The sequence below is a fragment of the Arvicanthis niloticus genome, chromosome 2, assembly GCF_011762505.2.
Source record: "Arvicanthis niloticus isolate mArvNil1 chromosome 2, mArvNil1.pat.X, whole genome shotgun sequence".
In the NCBI taxonomy this organism is placed as follows: domain Eukaryota; kingdom Metazoa; phylum Chordata; class Mammalia; order Rodentia; family Muridae; genus Arvicanthis; species Arvicanthis niloticus.
In genome coordinates this window covers 146,366,956-146,394,484 of record NC_047659.1, presented here as the reverse complement: position 1 = coordinate 146,394,484, position 27,529 = coordinate 146,366,956, and the positions used below count along the sequence as shown (strand labels likewise).

The window sequence follows — 27,529 nt, the reverse complement described above, 5'->3', positions numbered from 1 at the left end:
CTCTGCCCAGACTCAGCTCGGTGGAGCTGGGCTGAGCCTTGCTGAGGACAGCAGGGGTCCCCGCCCTGCCTAAAGGACTGGAAAAAGGCCAGGCTACTAGGTTAGGCCTTTTCCAACCTGGTGGGCAGGGTGGAGCGGAAGTTGGGGTGGGTGGGTAGAGCAGAGTCACCGGTGTCTGGGGTCACATGGCCATCTGCAGCAGTCCACAGGTGGCCTCTCTGCTGTAGTCTGTTCTTTGTGAAACGAGTTTTAGAGCGGCTTACTCCAGGTGACAGTGTCCCATTGGACCACACGCCACCCTGCTGAGGCTAGTAAGTGGCCCCTGGCTCCATGCACAGAGGTGGCTCCGGGACTAGGCCAGAGGGCCCAAGGCAGATGGAGACAAAGGTGGAACAGTCCATCACTGTGTCCAAAAGTCCCAGGGGCCATGTTAGCCTGTTAGCACAGCAAGGCCTGATAGAGCTAGGAACAACCAGGAGACTAGGCCTTCCTGTCAGGAGACTGCAGAGTGGCTTTCCCTTCCCTCTCAGCTGAGTGGAAGCCCTTGGAGGACAGGAACAGTCCCTCAGCTGAGACATACAGGCCCCTGGAAAGAATAATCCTGCACTTACAGTGGGATGCCCCCACCCACCTACACACCCTCAGCAAGCAGGAGCCTCTCAGTCTCCGTGTGGTGTGTTTACATTCCCTGGAAATGTATTTCCACACAAGAGTCATAGGACAAATATTTTGTTAATGTTGAAAGTTGGGGCAAACAGAGATCTGGAGCGGAGCCTCCATCTTCGCTCTCCTCGTTCCACACAAGTAGGGGGATAGCTACGTTTCCAGGTATGACCTCCTCTCAGGCTAACCCAAGTCTGTAGGATCCAGCTGTGGTAACATCTCCTTGACTGAACTGGACACCCCAAGTTCCCTCTAAAGTCTCTGCCCACACTGGATTTTCCTAGGCTTCCACTGTATAAGTGAGACACCAGGCAATGACAGTATCTAGGTATCACTTGGTAGTTTGAACCACTACAGACCCCAAGAAGACATGTGCCAGCCCTCCCATGTATGGGATGGGATGGGCATTCTTCCAGCTGGATTTTAGACCCCACAGGAGCCTAGGGTGGTGGCCCAACTGAAGACAGGTCCAGGAGGACCCATAGCTCTGAGTTCCTGGGAATCTCCTGGTGTCTCTCCAGGCCATGCCAACTTGAGGGTCAGATGCCCTGGGTTCACTGCAAACCAGCTGCTGTCAGAAGTTTGTGTGGTCCTAGTGGCCAGGATGTGGCCCTGCCTCTGCCAACAGCCTGATAGGCCCCAGGCACCCACCCTGCCTCCATGGCCCCATTTGCCTCCAAGACTAGATCCAATTGGTGATCTTGCACAACCGAGCTTCATGTTGACACCCAGGTGGGCCATAGCCACATCATGCCCTGGGCGGCCTCTTCAAAGAGCTGGCCCTCAAGGTCTGGACAGCAAGTAGGTGGAAGTGTAAGTCTTTCATCCTGCAGGAGCCACTCTCCTGTGCTGGTCATGGCTGCCAGCCACTAGGTCCTCTCTTACCTCTTACTCTCAGCGGTGGGGATTGCTGCTGCTGCTGTAGACATAAGTACAGAGCATCCTGTGACTCACAGGTTGTCTGGGAGTCCCCTCCGGGTCAAGTGTGGCTATGTTTAATTCTAGCGCTGCCACCAGTCTGTCAACACCGCTGCCCCTCAGCTGTGTGTGCCATCCCCCCACGACATTCCTTTTCGCCCCTGAGGTCCCGTTCAGGGGCCACAGAGTAAAGACCATCCCCATAGGCCTCAGGTGGCCAAGACAAAGATGTCATGTGAGTATCAAGTCCTCCACCCGCTTGTCCTGACTCCATCTTGGAGCCTCCAGGCTCTACAAAGGAAGGGGCTGGCCTCTTGGTCAGTGTGAGAGACACGGAGGAATGGGCAGGTCATGTGGCCAGTTTGATCTGTGCGCTGACGTTTACAGAACCGTCCGGCCTCACGGGCTCCTGTGTGCAGGGCTGTGACCCAGAGTCATCTGCTCTTCATTGTTACGGCTTGGGTTTTTACTGTAGATATATAAAGTGTTTATTAACAAGAAAAGCCTCCACATTCTTCTTGGATACACCCATGACTCAGCCACTGTGGCCAGCGGTCTCAGCCTGCTAGCCTTGCACAGCAAGTTTTCCAACGAACGTGCTGCATCCCTCAGGAGATCCTCATCAGACACTCAGTGCCCACGAGGAGTTTGCCACCCAGGCAACGGTCAGAGTTTGGCTGTGTTTTCCAGCCTATGTCAGGGCCTCACATTGACGTGGATTTTGTATACTGGTGGTCACACCTGCCCCCTCAGCCCTGGTGTGTCCCTCAACTCCACGTGAGCCCTGGCTATCCTAGAATGCACTCTGTACACAACGTAGACCAGGCTGGCCTCGGACTCACAGAGAGTGCTGGGACTAAAGGTACAGTCACTTCTTTTTAAATTGATTCTTCTTTTATATTACATCCCAACCACAGTTTCCCCTCCGGCCTCTCCTCCCAGTCCCTCCCCCTACCTCTCCTCTTCCCTAGAACCACCCCTCCTCAGAAAAGGGTTTCTCTTCAGAAAAGGGTAGGCCTCCCAGAGACAGCAATCAAACTTGGCATATCAAGTTTCAACAATACTAGGTACACTTCACCTCACACTAAGACTAAACAAGGCAGCCCAGTAGGAGGGAAGGGTCCCAAAAGCAGACAACAGAGTCAGAGACAGCCCCATACCCACGGTTAGGAGTCCCATAAGAACATCAAGCTTCACAACCATAACTATGTGCAGAGGGCCTAAGTCAAACCCCTGCAGGCTCCGTTCAGACTCCGTTCAGACACCGTTCAGACTCTGTGAGCCCCAGTTCACACTGCCACCTCTAATGGCCGTCACACCACAGGCTGTTGCTTGCTGCTGCCCACTGATGTTGGTGCTAGTTCTTACAAACTGTGCTCAGGCTTCTTGGGGACCACAGGAGACAGGCAGCAGACTCCCAGGGACAGATGGCTGTTCTCCCTAAGCTGAGGCAGCGCAGCACTTCAGCGGTGGAATAAGGTCTGGAGGCCACCTTGCTGATAATGCAATGTCCCAGGATCCCTATGAATATGAATCAGGCCTAGACCCATCTGCGCCAGTGTGAGGCAGGATCTTGGTGTCCTGGAATGACCAACTCCCCCCCCACCCCCCGCCAAGTGGCCTTGAGCCACCTGCAATATCACAAGTGAGGTGCTGAGTAGAGAACATGGGAGAATTCTGAGGAGGGCTCTGAGGAGGGCTGAGGTGAGAAGTAATTTTAGGGGACAGCTAGGGAAAAGAGACAGTGCTTGTAAAGACAGTGAGGAAGGGTTCCTAGAAGACAGAGGGTAGAGACCTGGGGGAAGGGCAAGGGCACTTGTAAGCCTGAGAAGGTTCTAGAAGGTCAGCCCTATGGAAGCTACAGAATTAGGGCCTGTCAGCTTGGGGCTCTAGGGTAGCTGTGCCTTCTAACTGGCCCATTGCCCAACCCAGTCCTTCCAGGACCATACCAGACCCTGCTGCTGAGCTGGCAGGTCTGGGGCAGCACTGGCTAGGGGGATGGAGAGAGATGGAGAGAGAGACAGACAGAGAGATATATGGAGACAAAACACACACACAGAGAAACTGTGATAGACAAATAGACAGTGATGGAGGTAGAGACAGAGGGAGGCAGAAAGCAGCTTGAGAGAGCAACCCAGGGAATCAGAGAGATGTGAGGAAGGATAGGGTTAGGAGGGGTGGAGGGAGCAGGTAGGCAGAGGGGCTGTTCTTGGCAAAGAGCAGAGGCTGCTGGGTCCAGGCAAAGAATTGTCTGACGGGTGTGGGAGGGGGTGGGCTGACCTCCAGTTGTGTTTTTGCCACTGCAGAAAATCTGGCACAATTTGAATCTGAGGACCCCATCCTCTCAAGGTCCTGTTGGGTGGTACCCCTGCTGGGCTGGACACCAGGGTCCGTGGGAAGCACTCTGACTGCTCAGGAAGCCTTGCCCCTGCTGGAGTTAGGATCTGCCCTCAGAACATTCCTCCTGAGCACAAGCCTCCTGGCCATATAAGGCCGCCTGTGGGCACCTCTCACAGGCCCTCACCCCCACCTACCCCATGGGAGCCAGTCTGACCAGCCAGGACAGGGAGGAGCCTGTTGGAGCATTGGTACTGAGTGGGGGGGTTGAGTACAGGGCAGCTTTGGGGCTGAGCACAGCATCTCCAGGTGCCACTAGTCCCCCATTCATTGTGTCCCCTCTTGTTCTCTTCATACAGGTTTGAGCCTCAGGCTTCTCAGGGTACTGTCTGGGAGGTGGTGGGGGTGGGGTGGGGAAGGCAACAGATCCTGAATCTTTTATCTCAGTCAGGTGCCAGGAGACCCCTTGGTGCTTTCTCTACCTGGTAGTTCCCTAGGGGCAGACTCACCATGTTGGGACAGGCCCCTTTCTTTCCTAGGCCTACTGTCTATTCCTTCTCAGGAAGCTGGTGTGCCTTGAAGGACCTGACCTGCCTCTCAGGCTGGGCCTCTTGCACAAGCAGGCAGGTAGAGGTGTGTCTATATATACTCTGGCAAGGATACTTCTGGGAGGCCCCTCATTCCAGTTCCTGAGATGCCCCATCCCCCATTCCAGGCTGGGAAGTGGCTGGATCTACAGAAAAATAATCGTGGTGTAGTATGAGGGAGGGGGTCTCTTTGGGAGCCAGATCTTCCTCAAAACTTCTACAATTTTCCTTTAAGAACTGCCAGGGTTCGGAGCAGGGGAACCCCAGGACCTGATCCATTACTCACTGGGCTCTAGGTACCTCATCCTATCTGCTGATAGCCCTCCCAACTCAATAAATTAACCAAGGTTAGGAAGTGTCAAAATTGGACCCTGAATCTTCTTGTTTTATATTTATTTATTTATTTTGGTTTTTTGAGACAGGGTTTCTCTGTGTAGTCCTGGCTGTCCTGGAACTCACTCTGTAGACCAGGCTGGCCTCGAACTCAGAAATCTGCCTGCCTCTGCCTCCCAAGTACTGGGATTAAAGGTGTGTGCCACCACTGCCCGGGGTTGGACTGTGAATTCTTGACCATCAAATTAACTACTTCATGGAGACCTCCCTAGGTTGTGAACCTGTTCTAAGCATGCCCCAAGGCATCTGCAGGGCATCCAGCTAAAGTTACACCTTCATCCCAACCACAGAGAAGAGAAGCTGGGTAGTGAGAGAAACCTCGAGGAGCCCTGTGTAAAGCCTGGGAACCTGAACCACTCTTCAGGTTCTCACTTCTCACAGGTACTCACTCTTCAGGAACCTAATCACCCCCACCCCAACCGCCACCCCCCCATCAGGCTCCACCCATGGGCAATGACTGCTTTGGGTTAGGCTTGCAGTGGTTACAGAGGGCTCTGGGCTGGGAACCCATTGCCTATAGAGGTAATAGATCTGCTTGGACCCTTAGGTTTCTTAGGTTTCTCCTGTGGAAATGAGACAGTATACTGTATGCAGGTTTACACACACACACACACACACACACACACACACACACACACACCACACACACACAAACATATATATTATCTCCATGGTGCCTGGGTCTGAAGGTTCTAAAGAATCATGAAGGGAAAAATCCCTGCTTGTTTCCAGGTCCCGTTTTAGACCCCCCCCCCCCAAGCCCCATCCTTTCGGGTACAGGAGCCAGGAGACTTTTGAGAAGTTAGATCAGATAGCTGGCCTTGCAACAGGGTTCTCCAAGCCTGGGGGAGGGGTCTCAGGATACTATGCCTGGTAACCCCCTGCTTACCAAGCTTCCCAGCTCTGTCTCAAAGTCAGTGCTGATGGAGGGACACGATGTGCTATTCTGCCAAGCAGTGGCCAACAGGGGCCAGACGCTGTCCTTTGGGTTTACGACATCCTGATGTCAGCCTCTCAGGGCTGCGACTCCCTTTGGCATCTGTCCAGTCTGAATCTTTGGAGGACAGAGCTGGATCTTGCTGACAGCAGCTGCCAGAATCAGCCCTGCTGCTGGCTCCTGGCTGCTTTCCATGGGCAGGGACAGAGGTTCTACCATCAGCTCTCTGAAAGGGCCTCAGAGCAGCCTGAGAAAGGGAATATGGTTTCCATACTGCTTTTTCTTCAAAGCATGTTCTTGCAGAGGCGCACATCCTGGGCCTTGGAACTAGACCCTCTTCCTGGCTTGTCTAAACAAGAGGCAGTTAGAGCCAGCTCTCTATGAGGGTGTGGCAGCCACCTGAACACTGGGACCTGGGGCCTGTCTACTGTTGCTTGTGAAACCTAGTGACATGCTTGAGGGCATCCTCTGTCCTCTGGGCGGCTCCCAAGGTGGGCTTCTAGGGTTGAGTGGGGCAGCTCATGTAGGGTTTTGTTTGCAGCAGCAGCTATCTCCAGGTTGGGTGGCTTAGGGGCTGACCTGTAGCCCGGGAATGGTGTTGGAACAAAGCCTATGCCAGGTCAGGGAGAAACTATGCCAGACTTCTTCCCCAACAAGCTGCAGCCTTCCTCTGAGCCTGGGCCTTAGTAAGGACCGTTTCTGACACACATCACTCTCTTGGCCAGCTTACTCCTTACCTCATTCTACACTAGGCACCCTCTCCCACAGGATGGGCCCCTCCGATGTTGTCTGGATTGTCAGAAGAAAGGGGTCAGCTTTGAGAACTGGTACCCAAAAGATCCCAAAAGGCATGTCTGAGAACAGTAGTAGCTAATTTAACTCCTCACTTTAGAACGATGTGCCATTGACTACACCCATCCACGTGACCTCAGTTTCTCCATCCACAAGGAAGGAAATTGGCAGTGTGGTCAAAGGAAGCAAAAGGAAGATACCGGCTCACTGTAGTGAATACTGGAAGCCAGACCTGGTCGGCAGGGTATGGGTACAGAGGTGAGTGGGCAGAGAAAACCACCCTTGTACCCCACCCTCGTGGGATATCTCCTCTTGCTCCTTTCCCTAGCTCCAGATCCAGCTGCTCCCTCCTGGCCCAGGCAGACCAGCTGCCACAGGGTAGTGTGTGGACACCTCACGGGTGCTGTGCCACAGAGTCCTCTGCCCACCCGCATCACCCGCCCGACAGCCACCAGTTGCTCTTGGGGCAGCTGTCTGCTGGGAAGTAGCTAGCTTGGGGTTAACCCTCTGGGTGCTGGCTGCTGGGCTGACTCAGCAGGTTCTTAGCATCTGCCCCTGTCTTCCACTGGCCGGTCCTCCGGGACCAATCCAAAATACACCCTGCCTGGCCACTAGGGGGCTCAGAGGAGTCCTGGCATAACCTTTGCCCTCTAGACCCTCAAGAAACTCACGTGAAGTCAGCAGGCTGTCAAGCCCGGAGGTCAGACCCTTTAGTAATGTATCTCTCAGCCTCTGGCTATTAGGACCCCCAGCTGCTAAAGGGGATGGGGGTGGGAACCGGAATGGCTTCCTGATGGGTACGGTGGACCTCTAGGCAGTAGTAGGGTGGGGCCAGCCATCTGGGAACCTGCTACTGCCCCAGCTGTGCCTCACGGGGTCATAAATCAGCTTCTGAGCCTACTCTACTGAATTCCAGATTCCTCCCTGTCTCCCGCCCTCTCTGGAGCCAGCCCCTCCCCCACACCAAGCCCTCGAAGCAAAGGGAAGCGGCTGCCTTGCCCTCCCCCAGGTGGGAAACTAATAGTGAGGTTATAGAGGAATTCCAGGGAGGGAAAGTGGAAGGATCCAGGGAGGGCAGCTTGTCTTGACCTCGGCTTTTCAATTGAGACTGGGGTCCTCCCAGCCCCTTGGGGTTTAAGATTTGTAGGAGGCTGGGGATAGTCAGGAGGGCAGGAAAGTGGTTCGACCTTTACTTACATCTACGGGTCAGAACCGGGTCAGGACATGATGGCAGTGTTTCAGGAACTCACTCGGACCCTTGGAATTATCCAGAAAGCCCAGCAAGATGAGAGTCCTACCCAAAAACTGAGTCTGACCCCTACACGGGGCTTTCCTGTTTGGTCCTAAAATCCAAGGGGAGGCGATCCAGTCAGCGGCTGTGGCTGAAGCAGAAATGAGGTACACAATCATCTTAGCTAAGCCTCTAGGACCTTCAGTGTTGGCAACTCAGAGCCTGGCAGATCAACTGGAGCCCACTGTACCCCAGAAACACAGAGCTAGAGGCACGGCTTGCTTCAAAGATGTCTAACCAAAGTCTCAGCTTCCCAAGGAGCCTATCGGGCTGACATCTTATAGGCCAATGAGCGTCCTTGGACATGGCCCATGGGTGGGCGCCCGTCATTTCTTTGCTCTTGTATTGATCTCCTATTACAGAGGGGTTTTAAACCCAATATGGGTAGACAGGGCTAAATCCGACCTAACAATGGAGGAAGTGGGGGGGGGTCTTCTCCTGTCTGGTTTTCCCTCCTCCCCCACCATTTGCAGATCACATCCCCTCTGGGTCCCCACCCAAGGCTACACACAGTTTATTCAAACACCAACCGGGAAGAGAGAAACTGGCTAGGGCAACCCGGAGGCGCCAGGTGGCTGAAACCTGTTTGAAGTTAGGGAAACAAAAAGGGGAGCCGCTGGGCGGGTAGAGGCAGGCCGGGCGTGTGGGGTCCTGAACATCCAGGGAAAAAGCAAGGGGTCTCCGTGGGGATCGAAGTCACGACCTGGGGAAGAGGAAAGGCTCAGTAGCGCCGAGTTCCCACGGCCTGGCCGGCGGCCAGCAGGTGTCCCTTCCAGGACGCTGGTCTGGCCGGGGTCCGAAGGGTTAAGGTCCCCAGGCCGCCCCCTCTCTTGTGCCCTCCCCCAACCCCCACTCCGGGGCATAAGGCTCGGGCGCCAGGGCGGGCCTGGGCGGGGCCTGACGTCCTCGGACAGGCGGGGCCAGCCGGGCTGGCCGCCCCAAACTAGACTTGCCGGGCTCCTGCGGCGCGCGCTGTCCCTAGAGCCGCAGCCCCCAGCAGGAAAATGGCGAAGCGCGGAGGGCAGCTCTGCGCGGGGAGCGCACGGGGCGCTCGTGGCCCCCGGAGCCCCGCGCCACTGCCGCTGCTGCTGCTGGCTGGGCTGGCGCTGGTAGGCGAGGCGCGCACTCCCGGGGGCGATGGCTTCAGCCTGCACCCGCCCTACTTCAACCTGGCGGAGGGCGCTCGCATCACCGCGTCCGCGACCTGCGGTGAGGAGGCCCCGACGCGCAGTGCCTCACGCCCCACCGAGGACCTCTACTGCAAGCTGGTTGGGGGTCCGGTGGCCGGCGGAGATCCCAACCAGACAATCCAGGTGAGTGCGGCGCGGAGGAGCTGGTTTCACCATCCTGTGGTGTTCCACCCCTAGCGCCGGAACCCAGCCGTCTCGTAGGGGCTCCCAGTGCTGGGGAGACTAAGTACCGACTCACTCTCCACCAGGACTCCCTGGTCCCATGTTTTGATGGACTAAGAGGGACCCTGACGCGGCCACCGAAACTCGTGCAGACACTGCACGTGCCTTTGGAAGAGCCAATGAAGTGTCCGAGTTGCGGACCAAGGGCCCCTGGGGCCGGTGAAGCTCGGGTGGCAGGGGGTGACCTAGGCAGGAGGGGACCGGTGATCAGTCCCCGGCAGCCGTACGTCCCGGATCCCTGCGAGGGCGGGATTTGGCCCGGGTGCCGGCTGACTGTGAGGAGGGGGCGGGAGCTCCTTGTTCCCCCGGGACAGGCTGGAACCTGTTGGCCTCCCGGATGGGAACGGAATGAGCGCGGAAGCCATCGCCCGTTTCTCCTGGTGTTGGGTCTCACTGTCCCAGCCAAAAGTTGAAGCTTCTCTGCTTGGGATCTGGGAACTTCGAAGGGAGGCGGAGAGAGCAGGGAGGCAAAGTTTTAACTGAGCGCTGCCACCTGTGGGCCATCGTGGGGCAGCCCCCTGCTCAGCAGGTGGAAGGTCCCTGGGCTTCAGTCTTCCAAGAGATGTGGGTTCTGTGCCGAAAGACTCTCCGGAGCCCTGCCTTTCAGGTTGAGCCTACAGGTGGGCCAAGTTGTCCCGCCGCAGGACTCCTTCCTGCCTCATGTTAGGGACCTAAGAGAGTTGGGAGCCATAAGGGCCGGTAACTTTAGCTACCTTCTCTAGGGATCTGCTTGCACCTTCCTGGAGGGAGGCTGGCGAGGGAAAGAATAGCTTAAAAAGGGATTCCTCGGGGTGGAGAAAGAGGGGAGTGGTGAAAGAATTCAGTTCTGTTCACTGGCTCACCTGGCCACCACCCTCGTTGCCTGCCCACTCCGCCCTTCCTTGGGCCTCCAAGTGGGGAGGGGGAGTTGAGAAGGGCCCGGCTCCCTGTACTCTGGTTCCCGTGCAGTCTCAGGAGCAGATGTGGGCCATCAGAGACAGGGAACCTGAGGCCTGGAAAAGTACAAACACCTGTTTTTGAAGCTTTATAAGTCGGAGCAGGACCCGAGGGGGGAGCAGTTGGAAGTGAGGTGCTCCTTAACCTTTGTTCTCCTGTATTTAGCATCAGGGAGCTGAGTCTCAGGAGGGGGGCTCTGTAGGGTGTCTGTCCTGACCCGGAGGGACTGGCTGGATTCCCAGGACCCTTACCTCTGCTCACACAGTAATTGTTATTCTCTGGGAAGGGAACTCAAGTCCTTTTGCATATCCTGGACCGCTGTTCCCAGCTCTACCTGTGCACAGGCCTTCTCAGAGGGTTGCTGGGTCAGATGGATCTGGTTCTGCACAATCGTTCTTACCTCCTTATCGTGGTAAAGGTCCAGCCAGGTGGTCAGAAGTTACACATCTCTGCTGCACCCCCTTGGAGAGAAAGTAGAAATAACAGCTGCTTTAGCAATGGCAGGGGGTTAGGCATGAAACTCACTGATTGGCCCCAGGGAATCAGGGGCCCTTTATGGCCACAGAAGAGGGACCGGGCAACCCAGGTAGGAACCTGAGAGTCCTACAGGGCCTCTGGGCAAGTGGCTTGGTTCTCCTGCCCTCTCCGTGGGCCTCACATAGGGCATGACTCAGTGGAAGGGAAAGTCCTAATCAGCTCCTATGTTTCCTAGTTCTGTTCCTGGCAGGACCCTCTGCAGCAGGGGCTGGAGGAAGCCTAGTTTTCCAGCCCTGTCTGCTGTGAGCCAGAGGTCAGTGGGGGAAATCCAGGCCACCAAGGGTGCTTGTGGCTTACTGCTCGCTCAGTGAATGGTTGATTGGAGATTCTCACAGTGATTCCCTAAGTCTCTAGACCCTCTCTGTTGGCTCGAAGGAGGCACACACTGTTTTCCCTGGACCTTTGGTCTCCCAGAGGCCTACCTTGTATCCCTGAGCCTGGGCCTGACTTCTGGGTCAGTGTGATAATGTTCTATGTGGTCTGGACCACAAGAAGCCTCCCTAGGAGGCATGCCTACTCCACCCTGCTTGGCGCTGGTGGGGCAGGGTCCTCTCAGGGTCCTACTCTGTCCATTCTGTAGCTCTGAGAGCTGAGGCCACACAGGTTGTAGGTAAGGGATTATTATTTAGGGTTGACAGACTGGCTCATTTAGGGTCATCATTGTCCTAGCTCTTCTGAGCTGCAAAGGAAGGTGTGTCTAACACCAAAGAGCTCTCAGGGCCCCAGGAGAACTAGCCAGATAGTTTGTATGATGGGATAAGGCCGTAGACAGTGCCTGCCCCGGTGCAGGTCAGCTTGGGTGGTCTAGAAAAATGCCCAGGGGTTGATATCTAAACCAAGACCAGGAGAGTACCATAGCCTCTATAGGCTGCCAGGCAGGAGCTCCCCAGAGATCAACACCTGGGTTTTAGGGAGCCACCACCAACCTTAGGAATGGGCACATAAGGCAGAGTCTGGAGCTAACTGGACTTCCCGGGAAAGCCTACTGTGTGTACACAGGAGCTGGGCTGCAGGCCCTGTTGCCACTGAGACTGCCCAATCAGGGCAGGGTTCTCCCACATTCCAACCTCATCAGAAAGAAGCTCTATCTATACTGCCCCCTCAATCTGAGAGGAGTAGGGTCACTTTCTGGGCACCAGTCCCTGTCAAGTTTCCAGTGCTGCCTTTGTGTAGGACAGGTTTGGCTTCCCTGGGGTATAGGGGGTGGGGGTGGGTGCTCTCCTGGCCGGATCCATGGCCCCACCCCTCTCCCACCAGGAACAGCCATTCAGGACTCTGCTGGGATGTCCTACAGGCCTCAGCAGTTGGCTAGGCTGTGAATGAAGCAGTTGCCAGGCCCTGAGTGTGATCGTGGGTTGGCATCTTCCTCGGCACAACACTGTCCCTACCCTGCAGATGGGGACACCAAGGTTCCCAGGGTGCCTCGACTTGGCTTTGTCCCAGAGGGCAGAAATGGCAGTTGGGAGCCCCAGGCTCTGCTGCCACTGCCACTTGGGAGAGTATTTACATTCTAGCTCTACCCCTACCCCTAAAACATGCTTAATTCTCATCTGGAGACCCAGTCCTGGAGGTACTGGACTGCTAGGTGTGTCTCCAGACACAGACTGGGAGCTGGGGACGTCTGATGCCTCCAGGAACCTCTTCCCTGGATGATCCTTTTTCCTAATAGCTCTGCCTTTCTTACACTCTCATTCCTGTCCCCATAGGATCAACCCTCCATCCCTCCCCACTCCTACTACCAACCCTATCATCCCCCATCCATACTGTCCACATCCCCTCCCCCATTCTCAACCCCATCCCCCATCCATACTGTCCACACCCCCTCCCCCATTCTCAACCCCACTCCCCATCCCATACTATCAACCCCCTCCCCCATTCTCAACCCCATCCCCCATCCCATACTATCAACCCCATCCCCCATCCCATACTGTCAACACCCCCCTCCCCCATTCTCAACCCCATCCCATACTGTCAACACCCCCTCCCCCATTCTCAACCCCATCCCCCATCCCACACTGTCCACACCCCCTCCCCCATTCTCAACCCCATCCCATACTGTCAACCCCCCTCCCCCATCCCATGCTATATTGTCAACCCCATTCCCATCCCTACTACCACCTCCCTGGTGGTGCAGTGACCACCAGGAAGAGTGGTAGGTGGGAGGGCTGGAGAGATCTTACCTTCTTTGCTCTTCGACTGCATCAATCCTAGAGCCTTTCCAGTAGCCAGCTCTCTGCTACTCCCTTTGCCCCAGAGGCCTCTGAAGCTGCTTTCCCATTGAGGCTTGCCTTGATCTTCTCACCGGTGTCCCCTCAGACACTTCCTGCAATGGAGCTATACCTCTTGACTGACTGAGAGATGAGGATCTCAAGGTTGAGAACAGAGGACCTGGCGTTCATATGACAGGATGGTGGCTGTAGAGAGAAAGATGGTGCTTAGCCCTTGGTTATCTGGCCATCTCTCCCTGCAGGGCCAGTACTGTGACATCTGTACAGCTGCCAACAGCAACAAGGCACACCCTGTGAGCAACGCCATCGATGGCACAGAGCGCTGGTGGCAGAGCCCACCCCTGTCCCGTGGCCTGGAGTACAATGAGGTCAACGTCACACTGGACCTTGGCCAGGTAGGGTTCGTTTTTTGTCTTGCTTTAGGCACAAGATAATAATGGGCTTGGTGAGGTCACCATCCGGGGAGACAAAGCCTGGGGCAGGCAGGGCTGCTGGGAGCAGGGCCAGCACAGGCAAAGGCCCAGGGGTGGGTGTTATAAAATATAATGTGGCTGCAGGCATTGCAGGAGGGAGGGGTACCGGGCGGGCCCATGCCAAGATGGCCCCTGAGAAATCAGACATGTCACGGACCTGGTATAAGGGAGGGGGAGTGAGAACCTGTAGAGGTAGCCAGACGGGAGCAGAGCCATGAAGGCAGACAGAAAGAAAGACTGGGAAAGAGAGAAAGACCAGCCGGGAATACAAGGGAATAGAGAGAAAGGGGGCTGGGTAGCAAGCAGTCCTTTTATAAGGCCAGCCGCCCAGTGTGTCACCCACACCTGGCGGCAGATAATGGCTGCCTTAAGCGGTAGCTAGGTCCTTGGGAGGAGTCTAGCGGAATTGCCTGTCAACCAACAGTGGGCATCTTTGTTCTTCAGTGTCCCCGGATGTAAATGGAAATTGGGGACACCACCAGAGGCCACACCAGACCTGTCTCACGGAGGCGTGGCAGACCTGCCTTAGGGCCCCTGGTGCCCTCCCTCAGAGGCTCCCCAGTGTTTACTCTGAGATTCCTGGTGGAGGTAGGAGGGGCGCAGGAATGTGGAGGAAGTCTGCAGAAATGGACATTCCTGAGATACCTGTGCTCTGGTGACCACCTTCAGGTCAGGGGATCAGTGACTGAACCCACACTGACAGGTCTGAATCCTCATAGGCCCTCTAGGCTCTTGCTCTAGGCTCTTGTTCAGGCAAGACGGTGATCAGGCTGTTTCTCAGTGATGATGCAGAAGCCTAGGGGTCTAGGGGAACTGGTGTCAATCCAGGACACTCACTGGGATCCTGCCATGTGGGAGTGGTGGACATGTTGAGGCTCCCTGGAACCAGAGTGGGGGTGTATAGATGAGGCTGGAGTTGGGCTGAGGCTGGGGTCAGGGCCAGGGCTGGGACTGGCTATACGGTTGATCCTACACACTTACACTCTGCTAGTCCAGAGACTTGTGTCTCCATATCTACCACAGCACAGCTGGCCTCTGCTCCTTCCTGGGCCCATGTGCCTCCAGCCACCTGAGGTGGGAGGGGATGAGAGGTGAGGCAGAGTACGGTAGGTCTCCACAGCCAGGGTGCAATGGACAGGCCTCTAGGGAGGGTACCTGCTTCCCATCTGGTAGTCTGTGGACAGGAGAGCAGACTGGGTCTCAGCAAGTATTTTTGTTTTTTTTGTTTTTGGTTGTTTGTTTGTTTTATTTTATTTCGAGACAGGGTTTCTCTGTGTATCCCTGGCTGTCCTGGAACTCACTCTGTAGACCAGGCTGGCCTCAAACTCAGAAATCCGCCTGCCTCCCAAGTGCTGGGATTAAAGGCCTGCGCCACCACCGCCCCGCCACCACCACCCGGCCAGCAAGTGGTCTTGAACTTCAGGGGAGCTGATTCACAACTGTGTTCCTGCAGCCAGTGTAGAGGAGAACAGGAAAGGGTCGCTGACCCAGGGCTGTCTGGCTTGGTCTTGATCTCCCAGCTTTCTATGCCCCAGAGCCTGGGAGCAGGGTGGGGGTGGGTCTCAGGAGCCCCTTGAACCCAAAGCCACTTTCTTCTTTGGCATAGCTATGGGGCTCCCGTGGGAGGGCATGTGTGTGAATTGCCCCTTGATGTGGGGTACCAATGCTCTTCTCCAGTTGTGCCTGGCTGCACCTTAGGAGGCAGGAGTGGGGTAGCTGGGGAGAGGGGGCCCTATCTCCATGGCAACCTCAGATCGCCTACAGAGCAGGTGGGCACCATGCCCAAGTGTTGTGTGGGAGGGGAACAGCGGTGGACTGCCTTCCTGACGAAGTGTGGACTCTGCTCCTGCAGGGCCCAGAGCCATCCTCACGTCTGCACCTTGGGCCTCGGGTTGTTCTAAGCTAAGAGAGAGCTTCATGCATGGGTGTCTTGTCTCTCTAAGCCTCAGTTTTACCATGAGGCAGGGGAAGGAAAGCCATTCCAGCCATGTCTGAGAAGAGCTCACCGCCAGTCTCCTCTCTGTCCACTACAGTCCCTGTCACCACTGGGCCAATGGCTGCCAGCCATGACAGGGGCAGGAAGCTCTGGGATTGGGGCAGGCAGACTGACTCCAGCTTTTCTTGGGGAAGTTCTTCCTGGGTTCTGTGCTGCAGGCCTGGGAGGTCCTCTAAGGCGCTAGCCCTGGGCTGGAGCTCCTTCAGGAAGCATCAGGAAGCGCCTGGCCAGGCGCCTTTGTTCTGGTGAAAGCGGATGCCCTGAGAAGGGGGTGGGGGTGGCTGGCAGGGAGCCTTACAGGCTGGGGAGGGAGGGCGGGCTGGGCTGCTAGGCCGCCCTGGATCTTATGCCCTGGTGTGTGAGTCCAAAGCTGGCACTGAACTTGGAAGGGCTGGTCCCCATGACACCTGTCTGGGAGCATCCAGGACACCTGGAAGGACACTTAGGAGAGACCGGGCACTTGCTAGAGCTTGAAAGATTTCTTCTGTTGGGGAGGGTTCCCAGGAAGAGGTTTCAGCTGAGGACAAAGGAAGTTTCCTGAAACCCAGCCTGATTTGCCAAGGGTTGAAGGGGGACTCTTATCTCCTTGTGTTTATCTGGAAGTTTCTGGGGCCCAGTAATCAGGTTGCTGCTCCCATCACCCTCTCTCCAGAGTCCGACCCTGTGGCAGGGAACCAGGCACAGGCCTCATGGCAACCCCCTAGCAGGCAGGGGTGTGTAGGCCTGCATCCTCTTCCTCCATTATGCACCCCGAAACCTAGTCACACGGAGTTATCAGCTACAGTTCCTCTTCACCTGAAGTGTCAGCTCCCCTTCCCAGGTCTGCTCAAAGAGGTGAGGAGTGTTAGTCTCCTTCCTGATAGGGCCTTCATTCTCTCTGCTAGTGTGAGGCTACACAGGTCCCAGCCCCAAAGGCCCTGAGCTGAAGGCACACTGAGGGCGGAGAAGCCTGCTCTAGGCAGGTACAGTGAGGGCACTAAAGATGAGAGCTGAGCCGGTTAAAGCTGGTTAAAGGTAGGGTGAAGGGCCTCTGCCCCAGGGATGGCTTTATGATCTGGATCTTGTCCCCTGCCCCAAGTTGTCTTGTCTTTGTGACCGGGAAAATGATTCGCCATGACAGCCATGGCGCGGCATGGTAGCACATCAACTGTCAGGTGTCCTGCAGGCTCGCCCTGTCTTGCTTCCCTCAGGTTGGGGCTCCGTGGATAGGCCTGCTGATCTCGGGCTGCTTGCTAGTGGTCATGAGGCTGAAGCCTCTGGCATGGCTCCCTGGGCCTGGCTGGGCACACAGCCATGTGGCCAATGTCCTGAGACCGCTTGGGTTGTCCAGGGAAGTGGCAGGAAGTGTAGTCATGGCCAGGCTTAAGTTACAAGTTACAGAGTCCAGCGGCCAGGACAGGTGCAGGGCTATGCCAGTCTGACTCCTTGAGCTAGACTCCGGGGGGTAGGGTAGACTAGTGGTCTGTGCAGGCAGGTTCTCAGACCAATCCTGAGTGGGAGCCACCTTTTCCCCTCACTGGCTTGCTTCATGCTCACACTGCGTACACTCCTCCCAATCTACCTTCCTCTCCCCCAACCCCTTCTGCCTCCCTTTAGGTCTCCTCTACCCAACTCCCTCCCCCACCTCTCCTCTCCCCTTTGCCCTCTGCGGGCCCCCTCCTATCCACCCCTTTCCCCTTGTCACTCCCCCCTGCTCAGAAGAGGACCCAGCCCAGGGCTATGGATACGCTGGCTGCCCCTTTGCTGGCTCTCAGTAGCTACTTACTGCTGTCTCTCGCACGGTGGTCCCTTTGCACTCTGAATAGAGCGATGCACACTCCTAAGTCACCCTCTCTGACCCCCGTGGGCCCCCATGCCCTGACAGCCCCCAAAGCCTTCCTGTTTTCTGTGGTTTTAAACAAACTCCTCTCAGCTCACCTCTCCGTGGAGACTAAACTGTTTGGGTTTCCACCGTGGGGGGTCCCCTTGGGATCAACTCTACTTCCTCTGCCCCACTCGACCTTCTGGCCTGACCAGGCTGATTCACAGGTAGGAGGGGCCGAGAGCTCGGGCCAGCTGGGGTGTGGAGGGCTGTTTGGCATCTGTTTAGCTGGGACCCCCTAGTTGACAACCTCTTGTCCCCTCTGCCTTTTCTTTTACAGTCTTTCTGCTGTATTTACAACACACCTGTGGCCCCAGGCAGCTATCTGTTCTTGGCATGTACCATAGTTTTTATTTTTTGTAATGTTTATTTGATAGCATCTCTTGTACCCAGACTGGACCTGCTAGGTAGTCCAGGCTGTCCTTGAACATGCTAGGTAGCCCAGGCTGGCCTTGAACATGCTAGGTAGCCCAGGCTAGACCTGCTAGGTAGCCCAGGCTGGCCTTGACCATGTTAGGTAGCCCAGGCTGGCCTTGAACATCTTAAATAGCCAAGGATGACCTTGAACCCTTTGCCTTGACCTCCTGAGTGCTAAGATTACAGCAATGAGCTACCACACCAGCATCCATCCCTCACTCTCACTGCATTAGTTGACTCTTGCAGTCTGCCCAGGTCTTCACACGTGCAAACACCTCTTCACTCAGCTGTACTCAGGCTCCATTTTACTTGTTTTTACTCGTGATTTTGAATGGTGGACTTGCTTGGTGGCTCCCTGGGCTTTCCATTCCCCACCCACCCCCTGTCTCTTGGGGTGGAGTCCACACATTGCCTGTTTCTGGACTCCCTGGTCTGTTGAAGGGATGGATGGCTCTGCCTTTTTACCCAGCTGTTAGCCTGAGCAGAGCACACCCTATCATGGCAGCTCTGTCTAGTGGCAGCAGATTTCTAGATGAGGTGGAGAAAGATGGACTGAGGGCTGGACTGGACTCCTCAAGGTCTTGGAGGGGTCAGAAGGTCCAGGTGCCCTAGGGCGTGATCTGGAGGGAGTGGTCAAGGCATTAGCCGGATGCCTGGGGCTAGGAAGGGCTTCCTGCCTCCACCCAGCACCGCCTGGGACCCTGGCCTGTCCCCAGGAATTGGCAATGGGCCTTCTTCCTGCGGGGTCCAGGCTGAGTCACCGGCCACCCGCTGAGTCACTCCACTAGAACCATGGGCTGATCCTCTCAGCCCAGGATGCCCTCTACCTACACCCAGCCTGGGTCTTCCTAGACCCTGGGGCCAGGGGAGAACTAGGCTGTAGACTCAGGACTGAACACTGATCCCTCCCTAGAGACGCCAGTTGTAGCCTCCCTCTTGGTGAAGTGGTATCTGCGTTTAGAACGTTGCCAGCCAGGAGGGTCACCTTGTGCGTGCCCACATCGTAGGGCCTGGGAGGTCCCGCCAGCTCTCCCCCCCCCCAATATATATAATGTCCAAACCCGAGATCAACCCCCCTTGCCTTTTTCATTTTATGTGCATTGGTGTTTGTGTCTGCGTGTGTGTCTGTGTGAGGGTGTCAGATCTTGGAGTCACAGAGCTGCCGTGTGGGTTCTGGGATTTGAACCTGGGACCTTTGAAAGACCAGTCAGAGTTCTTAACTGCCATCTGGCTTTTTCCTTGGCCTTCTTTACCACCCTTGTGCCAGGTGGTTCTAGGCTTGGCTCCACCTCTGGCCCCACCTCTGTCCACTCAGGAGACAAATCTCTCCTCACAGGGCTCTGGAACCTTCATATCATGGAGTTATATATTGAATGCTTCTCCGTGTACCTCTCTCTCTCCCTAGGGTGGAGAAATGGCTTCATAGGGCCACATGGTTCTTTGAATCTGGAGCCTGCCCTGTATTCCCACCCTGGATGGCCAGCTTGGTTCATGGGACTCCTGCCAGCCCTGTCAGGCAGGGTTATGGGCACAAGCCCTCTTTTGGAGTCTTGGCCCTGTGAGATCTGGCTGGACTGGGGGTAAATGGGTATGGTGGGCCAAGAGCCTGGCCCCGGCTGCTCCCCTGGAGACGTGCCTGCCCCAGAATAGCAAGAATTTTAAAAATAACCGGCCGCTCTTGTTTGCTTTTTGCTTTAAAAGACATTTTTTTCCCTCTGCAAAGAGCAGCGCAGCAGCAGAAAGGTCAGGCTTCCTTGGCAGCTGAGAGGAGCGGGCGTGGCAGGGGAGGGGCCGAAGCCAGGGGTCCGTGCCCCTCCCGGGTCATAGCACGGGCACTGCTGTAGTCCTGGGAGCAGGCACCAGGTTGGAGACAGATGGGAGGTTCGGAGGGCACAGCCTTCCTGCCCTCCAGTGTCTGCAGCCAGCAAAACCTTGAGGACACTTACTCAGGCTACCATCTGACAGGCTTAGCTTGACAGGTAGAAGAAGGTGGGTTGGCTAAGTGCATCCCATCCCAACTCAGGCTTAGAAGTTTCCATGAGCCCTTACTGTGCCCATCAGCAGCTTGGAATTAGTGTTTGTAAAAGTGCTCTCAGCTGGGAAAAATGCAGGGCCAGCTGACAGGAAGGCCAGAGCCTCTAGCAAGGGTGCAGCCTGGGGTCGGGCCCAGGGAAAGGCGGGGGTGGGCCCCAGGGACTCATGAAGCCCAGGCTGCCAGCTCCCAGGGGCAGCCAGCATCCCTGTCTGTTGTGCCTAAGTTTCCCTCTTGCTGTCCCTGGCCTGTCTTCTTCACAAGGGTCCCTCTGTCATTATACAATCCCAGACCTGCTGGACCTCTGGTTTGGGACCACAGGGTACAAGAGGCTATGGCATGAGGCAGGGTGCAAAGTAAGTTGTCCCTGAAGAGGCCAGAATCCTCCTCCAGCTGGGTGGGGTATCTCCCTTCCCCCCCCCCCCCCAATTAGGGAAGTGGACAATGACCTCAGAACTGGCAGCCCGTGAATAGGCCTGTGCCCCTACCCTGGGGGGAGAGTGACTGTGCTTGGTTCCAACCCTTTATCTCAGCAAGGCCAGCTCAAACTGTGTCTGGGGTCCTGGTGCATTGCCTGCCTGGAGTCGGTCAGTCCGTGTGTGTGTGTGTGTGTGTGTGTGTGTCTGTCTGTCTGTCTGTCTGTCTGTCTGTCGGTTTCTTTGTGTTGCTGTCTGTCTCTGTTTCTGTGTCTATCTGTCTCAGTCTTTCTGTCTGTCTCTGAGTAGTCTTCCCTGTCCTGGAGCTAGCTCTGTAGACCTTGCTGGCAGTGAACTCAGATCCACCTGCCTCTGCCTGAGTGCTGGGATTAAAGTCATGTCCCACCACCCAGCCATGAGAAGGATTCTCAGCTAAAGAATTGCCTCCCTCAGATTGGCCTGTGGGCATTTTCTTGGTTAATGACTGATGTGGAAAGGCCCAGACCACTATAGGTAGTGCTGTCCCTAGGCAGGTGGGCATAGGTTATTTAAGAAGGGAAGCTGGGAAGACCAGGGGGAGCAAACAAGGAAGCAGTGCTGGTCTCTGCTTCGGTTTCTGCCTTGGCTTCCTTCGGTGTAAGATGAAGTAAATTCCTTCCTCCCCAAGTTGTGTTGTTTTCCTTTCCTTTCCTTTTCTTTCTTTCTTTCTTTCTTTCTTTCTTCGCACAGTGATAGAGAGCAGACTAAGAGAGAAGCTGGCACTAGGGAGAGGACATTGGTGTGGTGACCTGACCATGTTGTTTTTCATGTCTTTATTTTGTGGGAAGAAGTGGGAGAATTTTGGAGTTTTGGGCTCATACTTAATGAACTGTTGTGAAACCTTTGAAGATAAGGATGCTGAGATGCATGTGGACAGTGGAGGTCCAGCTTGTGAGATTTCAGAGGGAGTTTGAGAGTCCCTCACAGACTCCATTGGAGTCATGTGTATGGTATTTTGAGTTAGGAATCTGTGGTTTTTGCCTGGCGTGGTGGCGCATGCCTTTAATCCCAGCACGTGGAGGCGGATGGATTTGTGTGAGTTCAAGGTCAGCCTGATCCACAGAGGGAGTAAGTTCCAGGACAGCCAGGGCTACACCAAGAAACTGTGTTTCAAAAAAAAAAACCACAAGAAGGCATCCATGGTTCTGGTCATCTGGGACTGAAGAATCAGCTCTGCTAACGAGAAGCCAGCCCCACGGACGTGGAAACTGCTTTCCTGGGACATCTGATGCTCACTGGCTGGAGCTGGAAAACCAGCCATGATTGTTTACGAAGAAATCAGCATCACTGAGGTGAAATCTGGAAGTGTTCCCTCAGGGGCAGCACACGGCAGCCATGCTCCATGAGGCCAAGGCTTTTCCTTCCTTCCTTCCTTCCTTCCTTCCTTCCTTCCTTCCTTCCTTCCTTCCTTCCTTCCTTCTTTCCTTCCTTCTTTCCTTCCTTCTTTCCTTCCTTCCTTCCTTCCTTCCTTTCTTTTTAGAAACATATTTACCTTTATTTTAATTGCAATTGGTGTTTACCCCCATGTATGTTTACATGAGAGTGTCAGATCTTGGAGTTACAGACAGTTGTGAGCTTCCGTGTGGATGCTATAATCTCTAAGGCCTGTGTGGGGTGCTTTCAGACTTGTGCTGTGGAAACCACTCCCTCCCCTTCCTCAGCACAGGAGAGGCCAGGCCTGCAGTGGGTGCTGTTGGGCTCTGAAGCGTTTAGGGGGAGGGGTCTGAGGCTGGCCCACCAGCACTGTGGGCTGAGCTGGGCATGCAGACAGATAGCATGTGATAATGGAGCTTCTAGCTGCTGGCCAAGAGAGAATGAGAAGTGTTGTGAGGTGTGTTTTTCTTGGGATGGCTTCATATATTCTTGGGAAGTACTCTAGCGTTAGTTGCAGCCTAGTCCCGGGCGCTAAACGGGCAAATTGCCCACCCCAATGCCTTTATCCCAAGGCCTTCATTTCTGACAGGCAGTATTCAACACAGATGAATAAGGAACTTCCTGCATCATCTTACCCTTGGGCTGAGGTAGTTTGAGTATACCCGATACTGCAAGTGACCCACGTCAGAGATAAGATTGGTGGTGACAGTGAAGTTGGGGTGTTTCAGGTGAGGAGGGCCACAGCTGGTAGAGTTAGGCAGTGAAGGTGGTTGGAGAGGGTGGTGGGCGGAGCCTGTGAGGAGAGGATGGCCCTTGGGACCTTCAGGGCAGAGGTGGTTTGTTGAGGAGGTGTTCTGTGACAGCTTGTCAGGTACTGCTGGGAGCTCATGGCTGGGCCTGGCGGAGCTGTGGAGGAACCCTGTCAAGCCCTGAGGGTTAGAATTAACAATTCCAACACTTCACAGATCCAAAGTTCACAGTATCCTCTGGACTCAAGGCAGACTGTTAACATATCATTCCTTTTTAAATTCCTTTTTTAAATTCCTGTTTTATCATAACAGTATCATTCCTTTTTAAAATGTATTTACCTACCTATGTATCTATCATTATTTTTAAAGGTTATTTATTTATTTATTATATGTAAGTACACTGTGGCTGTCTTTAGACACCCCATAAGAAGGCATTGGATCTCATTACAGATGGTTGTGAGCCACCATGTGGTTGCTGGGATTTGAACTCATGATCTCTGGAAGAGTAGTCAGTGCTCTTAACCACTGAGCCATCTCACAAGACCTCTATCTATTATTTTTTGAGATGAGGTCTCACAATATAGCTCTGGTTGTCCTGAAACTCATTATGTAGGCCAGGCTGGCCTTGGACTCACAGAAATCCACCTGCCTCTGCCTCCCAAGTGCTGTGATTAAAGGTGTGCGCCACTACATCCTGTGACATTCCTATCCTAAAAGGAAGGAATGGTTCAAAGCAATAGGGCAAACATTAAATCCTGTAGCTATATGCTCAACGTTTGAGGGCATCTGTATGCTCAATATTTGCAGCATACAATGGCAGTCTGAACTCTGCCAGACAGGTGGCCCCCTCCAAATGGCTTGCTGTTGGCAGACCACATGGCTTCTCCAGGGTCGACTCCACTTGCTGCCTGTAGCTCTTTATAGGTTTTCCAAGTTCCCAACATTGCCAATGGCCGGGTCCTTGCTGTAGCTTGGGCTTCTTTTGGAACCTGATTCTGTTACAAACCTCCTTGCCTGCTGGGCTTTTCTCAGAAATCTTGGTAGAAGCCTCTATGAAGCCGTAACTCTCGTATTTTCTACCCCAGCAAATCTGCTGTCATACAGATGATGCTAAGTTCAAGTGGCCCCCTTCTGCACAGCTTCAGATAACCTGAAACCATGAGGCCGTTGCTAGGTAACCTTCTGCCACAGGTAGCAGCTTTTCAGAAGAGTTGATGGTTTCATACCGTAGAACCTGGTAGAGCCACCTCACTGCACTGGAGGCCCCCAAGGACCTTCCTTATTTTCCAACTGCTAATTATGTAACTTCTAATTAAAGCTACTAGTCTCTTAATTATATTCAAACAAGCTGCCTTTTTGCTATACTTACATTGTCTAAATCTTTGCTTCGATTTTTCTGCCTGATTCTGGATGTAAATCTGACCAAAGGCAGCCAGCAATAACCATGACACAGCCTGGATGTTATGTTGCCTTAAATTTTACTCCACAAAATTAGTAGTTCATTCCTTTTGAATTTAGCCTCTCACGGTTTCTGGGCGCAGGTAACATGTGGACAGATTCCTTGCCAGAATGACCCCAGTCTGACTTCCTATGGGATAACTGTTCCAATCTGAAACCTCACAGCTGTGTACCACAAAAATGTCTGGTGCCCATGGAAGCCAGAAGATGGTGTTGAAACTCCCGGGACTAGAGTTACAAACTTGTGAGCTTCCACGAGGGTACTGGGAATCAAAGCTGGGTTCTCTGGCAGAGCAGCTTGTGTCTAGGCTCCTGTCCACGTTTATGATGGCTTTTCATGTGTATTTGTGTGCATGTATGTTGTATGTGTTTGCGTATATACGTGGGCCGTGGTACGCATGTGCAGGTCAGAGGACACCGAGGAGGCTCCTCTCCTTCCAGCGTCAAATCGGGTTCTGGAGATGAGAATCAGGTTATCACGTGGGAGACACTTTATGCAGGGAAGCATGATGATGGTGTCATTGCCCATATTTCTAGTGGAGTCCTGGGCTTTCACATTTGTATCAGAACGGCCCAGCAAGCTCCACCTCCAGTTTCAACGGCCCAGCAAGCTCCACCTCCAGTTTCTAGCTTTTCTTTTTAAGAATTTTTTTTTTAAATTTAATGTATGAGTATCTATATGTACACCTGCATACCAGAAGAGGGGCCCAAGATATCTATCTATGATGAGATGGTGTGAGTCACTGTGTGGGTGCTGGGAACTGAACTCAGGACCTCTGGAAGAGCAATCAGTGCTCTTAACCACTGAGCCATCATCTCCATGGCATCTCGTCTAGACTTTTCTAACCTACATGTCCCAATCTTCCACATTCCTTTCACACCAGTTCTAGAGTTCGGGGACCACGTGATTAGCTTTAGTGACAGCGGTAGCCCAACTACTTTGGTATCAGATTTTTTTTTTTTCTCTGAGACAGGGTTTCTCTGTGTGATATAGTCCTGGCTGTCTTGGAACTTACTATGTAGATCAGACTGGCCTCCAACTCAGATCTTCCAGCCTCTGCCTCTAGGGCTGGGATTAAAGGTGTGCGCCTCAGTCGGTTGGTGACAGGAACATGCTGGCAAAGCGGACAGGAACTAGGTCTTCAAGTCTCCTTTCTAGTGACCCACTTCCTCCAGTTAGGCCTCACTGCCTAAAGGTGCCACATGTCCCCAAAATGGTGCCACCTGCTGGGACCAAGCTTCCAAAACAGGAGCCTACTGGGGAAGACATTTCAGGTTTCAAACCTGAAGAGCTTGTCACAGACATGCCTCTGCATCACCTGCTGTACCTCACACGGGAGGGACCCAATGTCTGACGTCACACTCCCTGTCCCCCTGCAGGTGTTCCATGTGGCCTACGTGCTCATCAAGTTTGCCAACTCACCTCGGCCTGACCTCTGGGTGCTGGAGCGGTCCACAGACTTCGGCCACACCTATCAGCCATGGCAGTTCTTTGCCTGTGAGTGTCCCGAGCTGCAGAACTGGAGTCCTTGCAGTGGGGCTGTAGTTGCTTCAGGGTCCCTGGTGCCAAGCCCTCACCCTGTGATGCCCTCTTTAGGGTTTATTGCTGCCAGCGCCACCTAGGGGCAGAGGGGAGCTTATCGACTCCCACGCTCGACATGCTCGATATTGGACATAGCTGGTGTCATACTAGTGGTACCAGGAGTCTTTGGGCCATTTTATGGCTCTTCTAGATAGGCTTTAGCTCAGACTCCCGTGGTAACAAAGCAGCCCTGGCAGCTGTGGGCCTACCTCCTGCCAGCTTTACTGCCTGTGGCAGGAGACAGCTGGAGTCCTTGGCAGGCCTGGCTACATGCCTCCTGACCAGTTATGTTGGCAGGGTAGGGGTACTCTGATTAGATAGGCTTGGTGACACATCCCCCAAAACTCTCTGGGCAAGAGAGGGAGAGGGGCGGCTGCAGACTGTGCCTGTGGAGAGGTTAAGGAACACCCATTCTCTGGCGTGTCCCCGGAAGAGAGAGGCCTGAGCAGTGAGGTAGCAAAGGCTCTGCAGTCCAGTCTGTCCTGGCTGCCTGAGGTAAGGGCTCTGCCTTGACCCAGGGTTTTTCTGTCTGTTCAGTAACTCCTGCTGGTCAGTAGAACACGGGGCAGCAATCTGTGTTACAGAGCACGCAGGCAGTAGGAGGAGCCAGGCTGGGGCCTGGGATGGGTGTCTATATCTGGTGTCTGTTACCCCACCTTCTCATCCATTTCCTCTAGCCTCCAAGAGGGATTGTTTGGAGCGGTTTGGCCCTCGGACTCTAGAACGCATCACGCAGGATGATGACGTCATCTGTACCACAGAATACTCTCGAATAGTGCCTCTGGAGAACGGCGAGGTGGGGTGCACAGCCATGCTTGTCTGGGGGGTGGGGGTGGGTCCCCGTTGTTTCCAAACCTGCCCTCATTTGCCATGCCTTCTGCAGATTGTGGTGTCCTTGGTGAACGGGCGTCCTGGGGCCATGAACTTCTCCTATTCACCACTCCTTCGAGACTTCACCAAGGCCACCAACATCCGCCTGCGATTTCTGCGAACCAACACACTACTGGGACACCTTATGGGCAAGGCGCTGCGGGACCCCACCGTCACCCGCCGGGTGAGCGTGTGGGTGTGGTTGGCTTCTCATAGAGGGTCTGGGCAGGTGGCATGGTCAGGTGATAACTATTTCTCATGGCCTCCACTATAGTATTATTACAGCATCAAAGACATCAGCATTGGCGGTCGCTGCGTCTGTCATGGCCACGCGGATGTCTGTGACGCCAAGGACCCCTCGGATCCTTTCAGGTGAGACCTTTGGCTATCCTCAGCTACCTACCTGCCTGTCACAGCTCTGGCTTCCCAATGGGACCTGCACTGGCTGCTACTCTGAGTCTCTGTTTCCATCTGAAGAGGTAGAACTATGTGAGCCTTTCAGGTTGTCCTGGTCTTGAGTGACAGCTTACCTGATGCCACAGACCCAGGACCTTTGAGATGGACATCAGTGGTGGCCGTGATCCCTTGGTACACATCTGTATCCCTAGGTGGATATGTACCATTTGTCCAGGCAGCCCACCCCAGCTCCACTAACCTTCCCCAGGGCACAGAGACTCTCTGTTGCCTTCTTCCTTGACCTTTACCAGACTCAGGGAAAGGGCCAAGGTCAAGGACAGGGCCAACAAGTGTTCCCCATTTAATGTACCCAGTGCTCTTGTAACTAGGGCCAGCCAAGGGCTCTGACCTCTTGTAAGTAACTAGTGCTTTAGCCTGGCCCTGGGCCTAACACCCAAGCTCCCATAACCTACCCAGAGCCAGGTGATTAGGCAGGAAATACCCAGTATCTACCCCACCACCAGATGCCATCACACAATTTGTATCTGAGTCTAGAGCCCCTGGTGGCCTGGCCCCCCCCCCCCCCCCCCCCCAAAGCCCTTACCTAAATGGATGACTGGAGCCTGGCAGCATAGCCCTTTTCTGCCTGGAAACTGTTCTCGGGACATAGCCCGGCCTCCCTGTCCTCTTCCTTTCTTCCCCCCCCCCCCCCCCCCCCCCCCCCCGCAGCAGCCAGATATTGAGCTTCTAACAGACAAGGCCCTGTGGGCATAGGTAAGCACAGCTGCTCTGAGGAGCTAGCCAGGATCCATCACTCCCCACCTCCACGAGCCAC

The 27,529-nt window shown here is 54.6% G+C and overlaps 1 protein-coding gene and 1 long non-coding RNA gene across 2 annotated transcripts in view; one reads left to right on the top strand and one right to left on the bottom strand.

Moving 5' to 3' along the window:
* The first annotated feature begins 8,866 nt into the window (after window positions 1-8,866).
* Lama5 (laminin subunit alpha 5) overlaps window positions 8,867-27,529 on the top strand; it is a 48,434-nt gene continuing 29,771 nt past the window's right edge. Inside the window, exons 1-6 of the mRNA XM_076930360.1 lie at window positions 8,867-9,231; window positions 13,274-13,426; window positions 25,227-25,344; window positions 26,106-26,224; window positions 26,312-26,482; window positions 26,573-26,670. Of these exons, the coding sequence (XP_076786475.1) occupies window positions 8,923-9,231; window positions 13,274-13,426; window positions 25,227-25,344; window positions 26,106-26,224; window positions 26,312-26,482; window positions 26,573-26,670 (968 nt within the window). The 5' untranslated portion in view covers window positions 8,867-8,922. The remainder of the gene's footprint in view (window positions 9,232-13,273; window positions 13,427-25,226; window positions 25,345-26,105; window positions 26,225-26,311; window positions 26,483-26,572; window positions 26,671-27,529) is intronic.
* Window positions 10,149-13,060, bottom strand: LOC117702821 (uncharacterized). Its single transcript, XR_004606106.2, has 3 exons — window positions 12,984-13,060; window positions 10,667-10,727; window positions 10,149-10,322 (listed from the first exon to the last, which is right to left on the bottom strand). It is a non-coding gene; the product is annotated as an uncharacterized LOC117702821 (long non-coding RNA).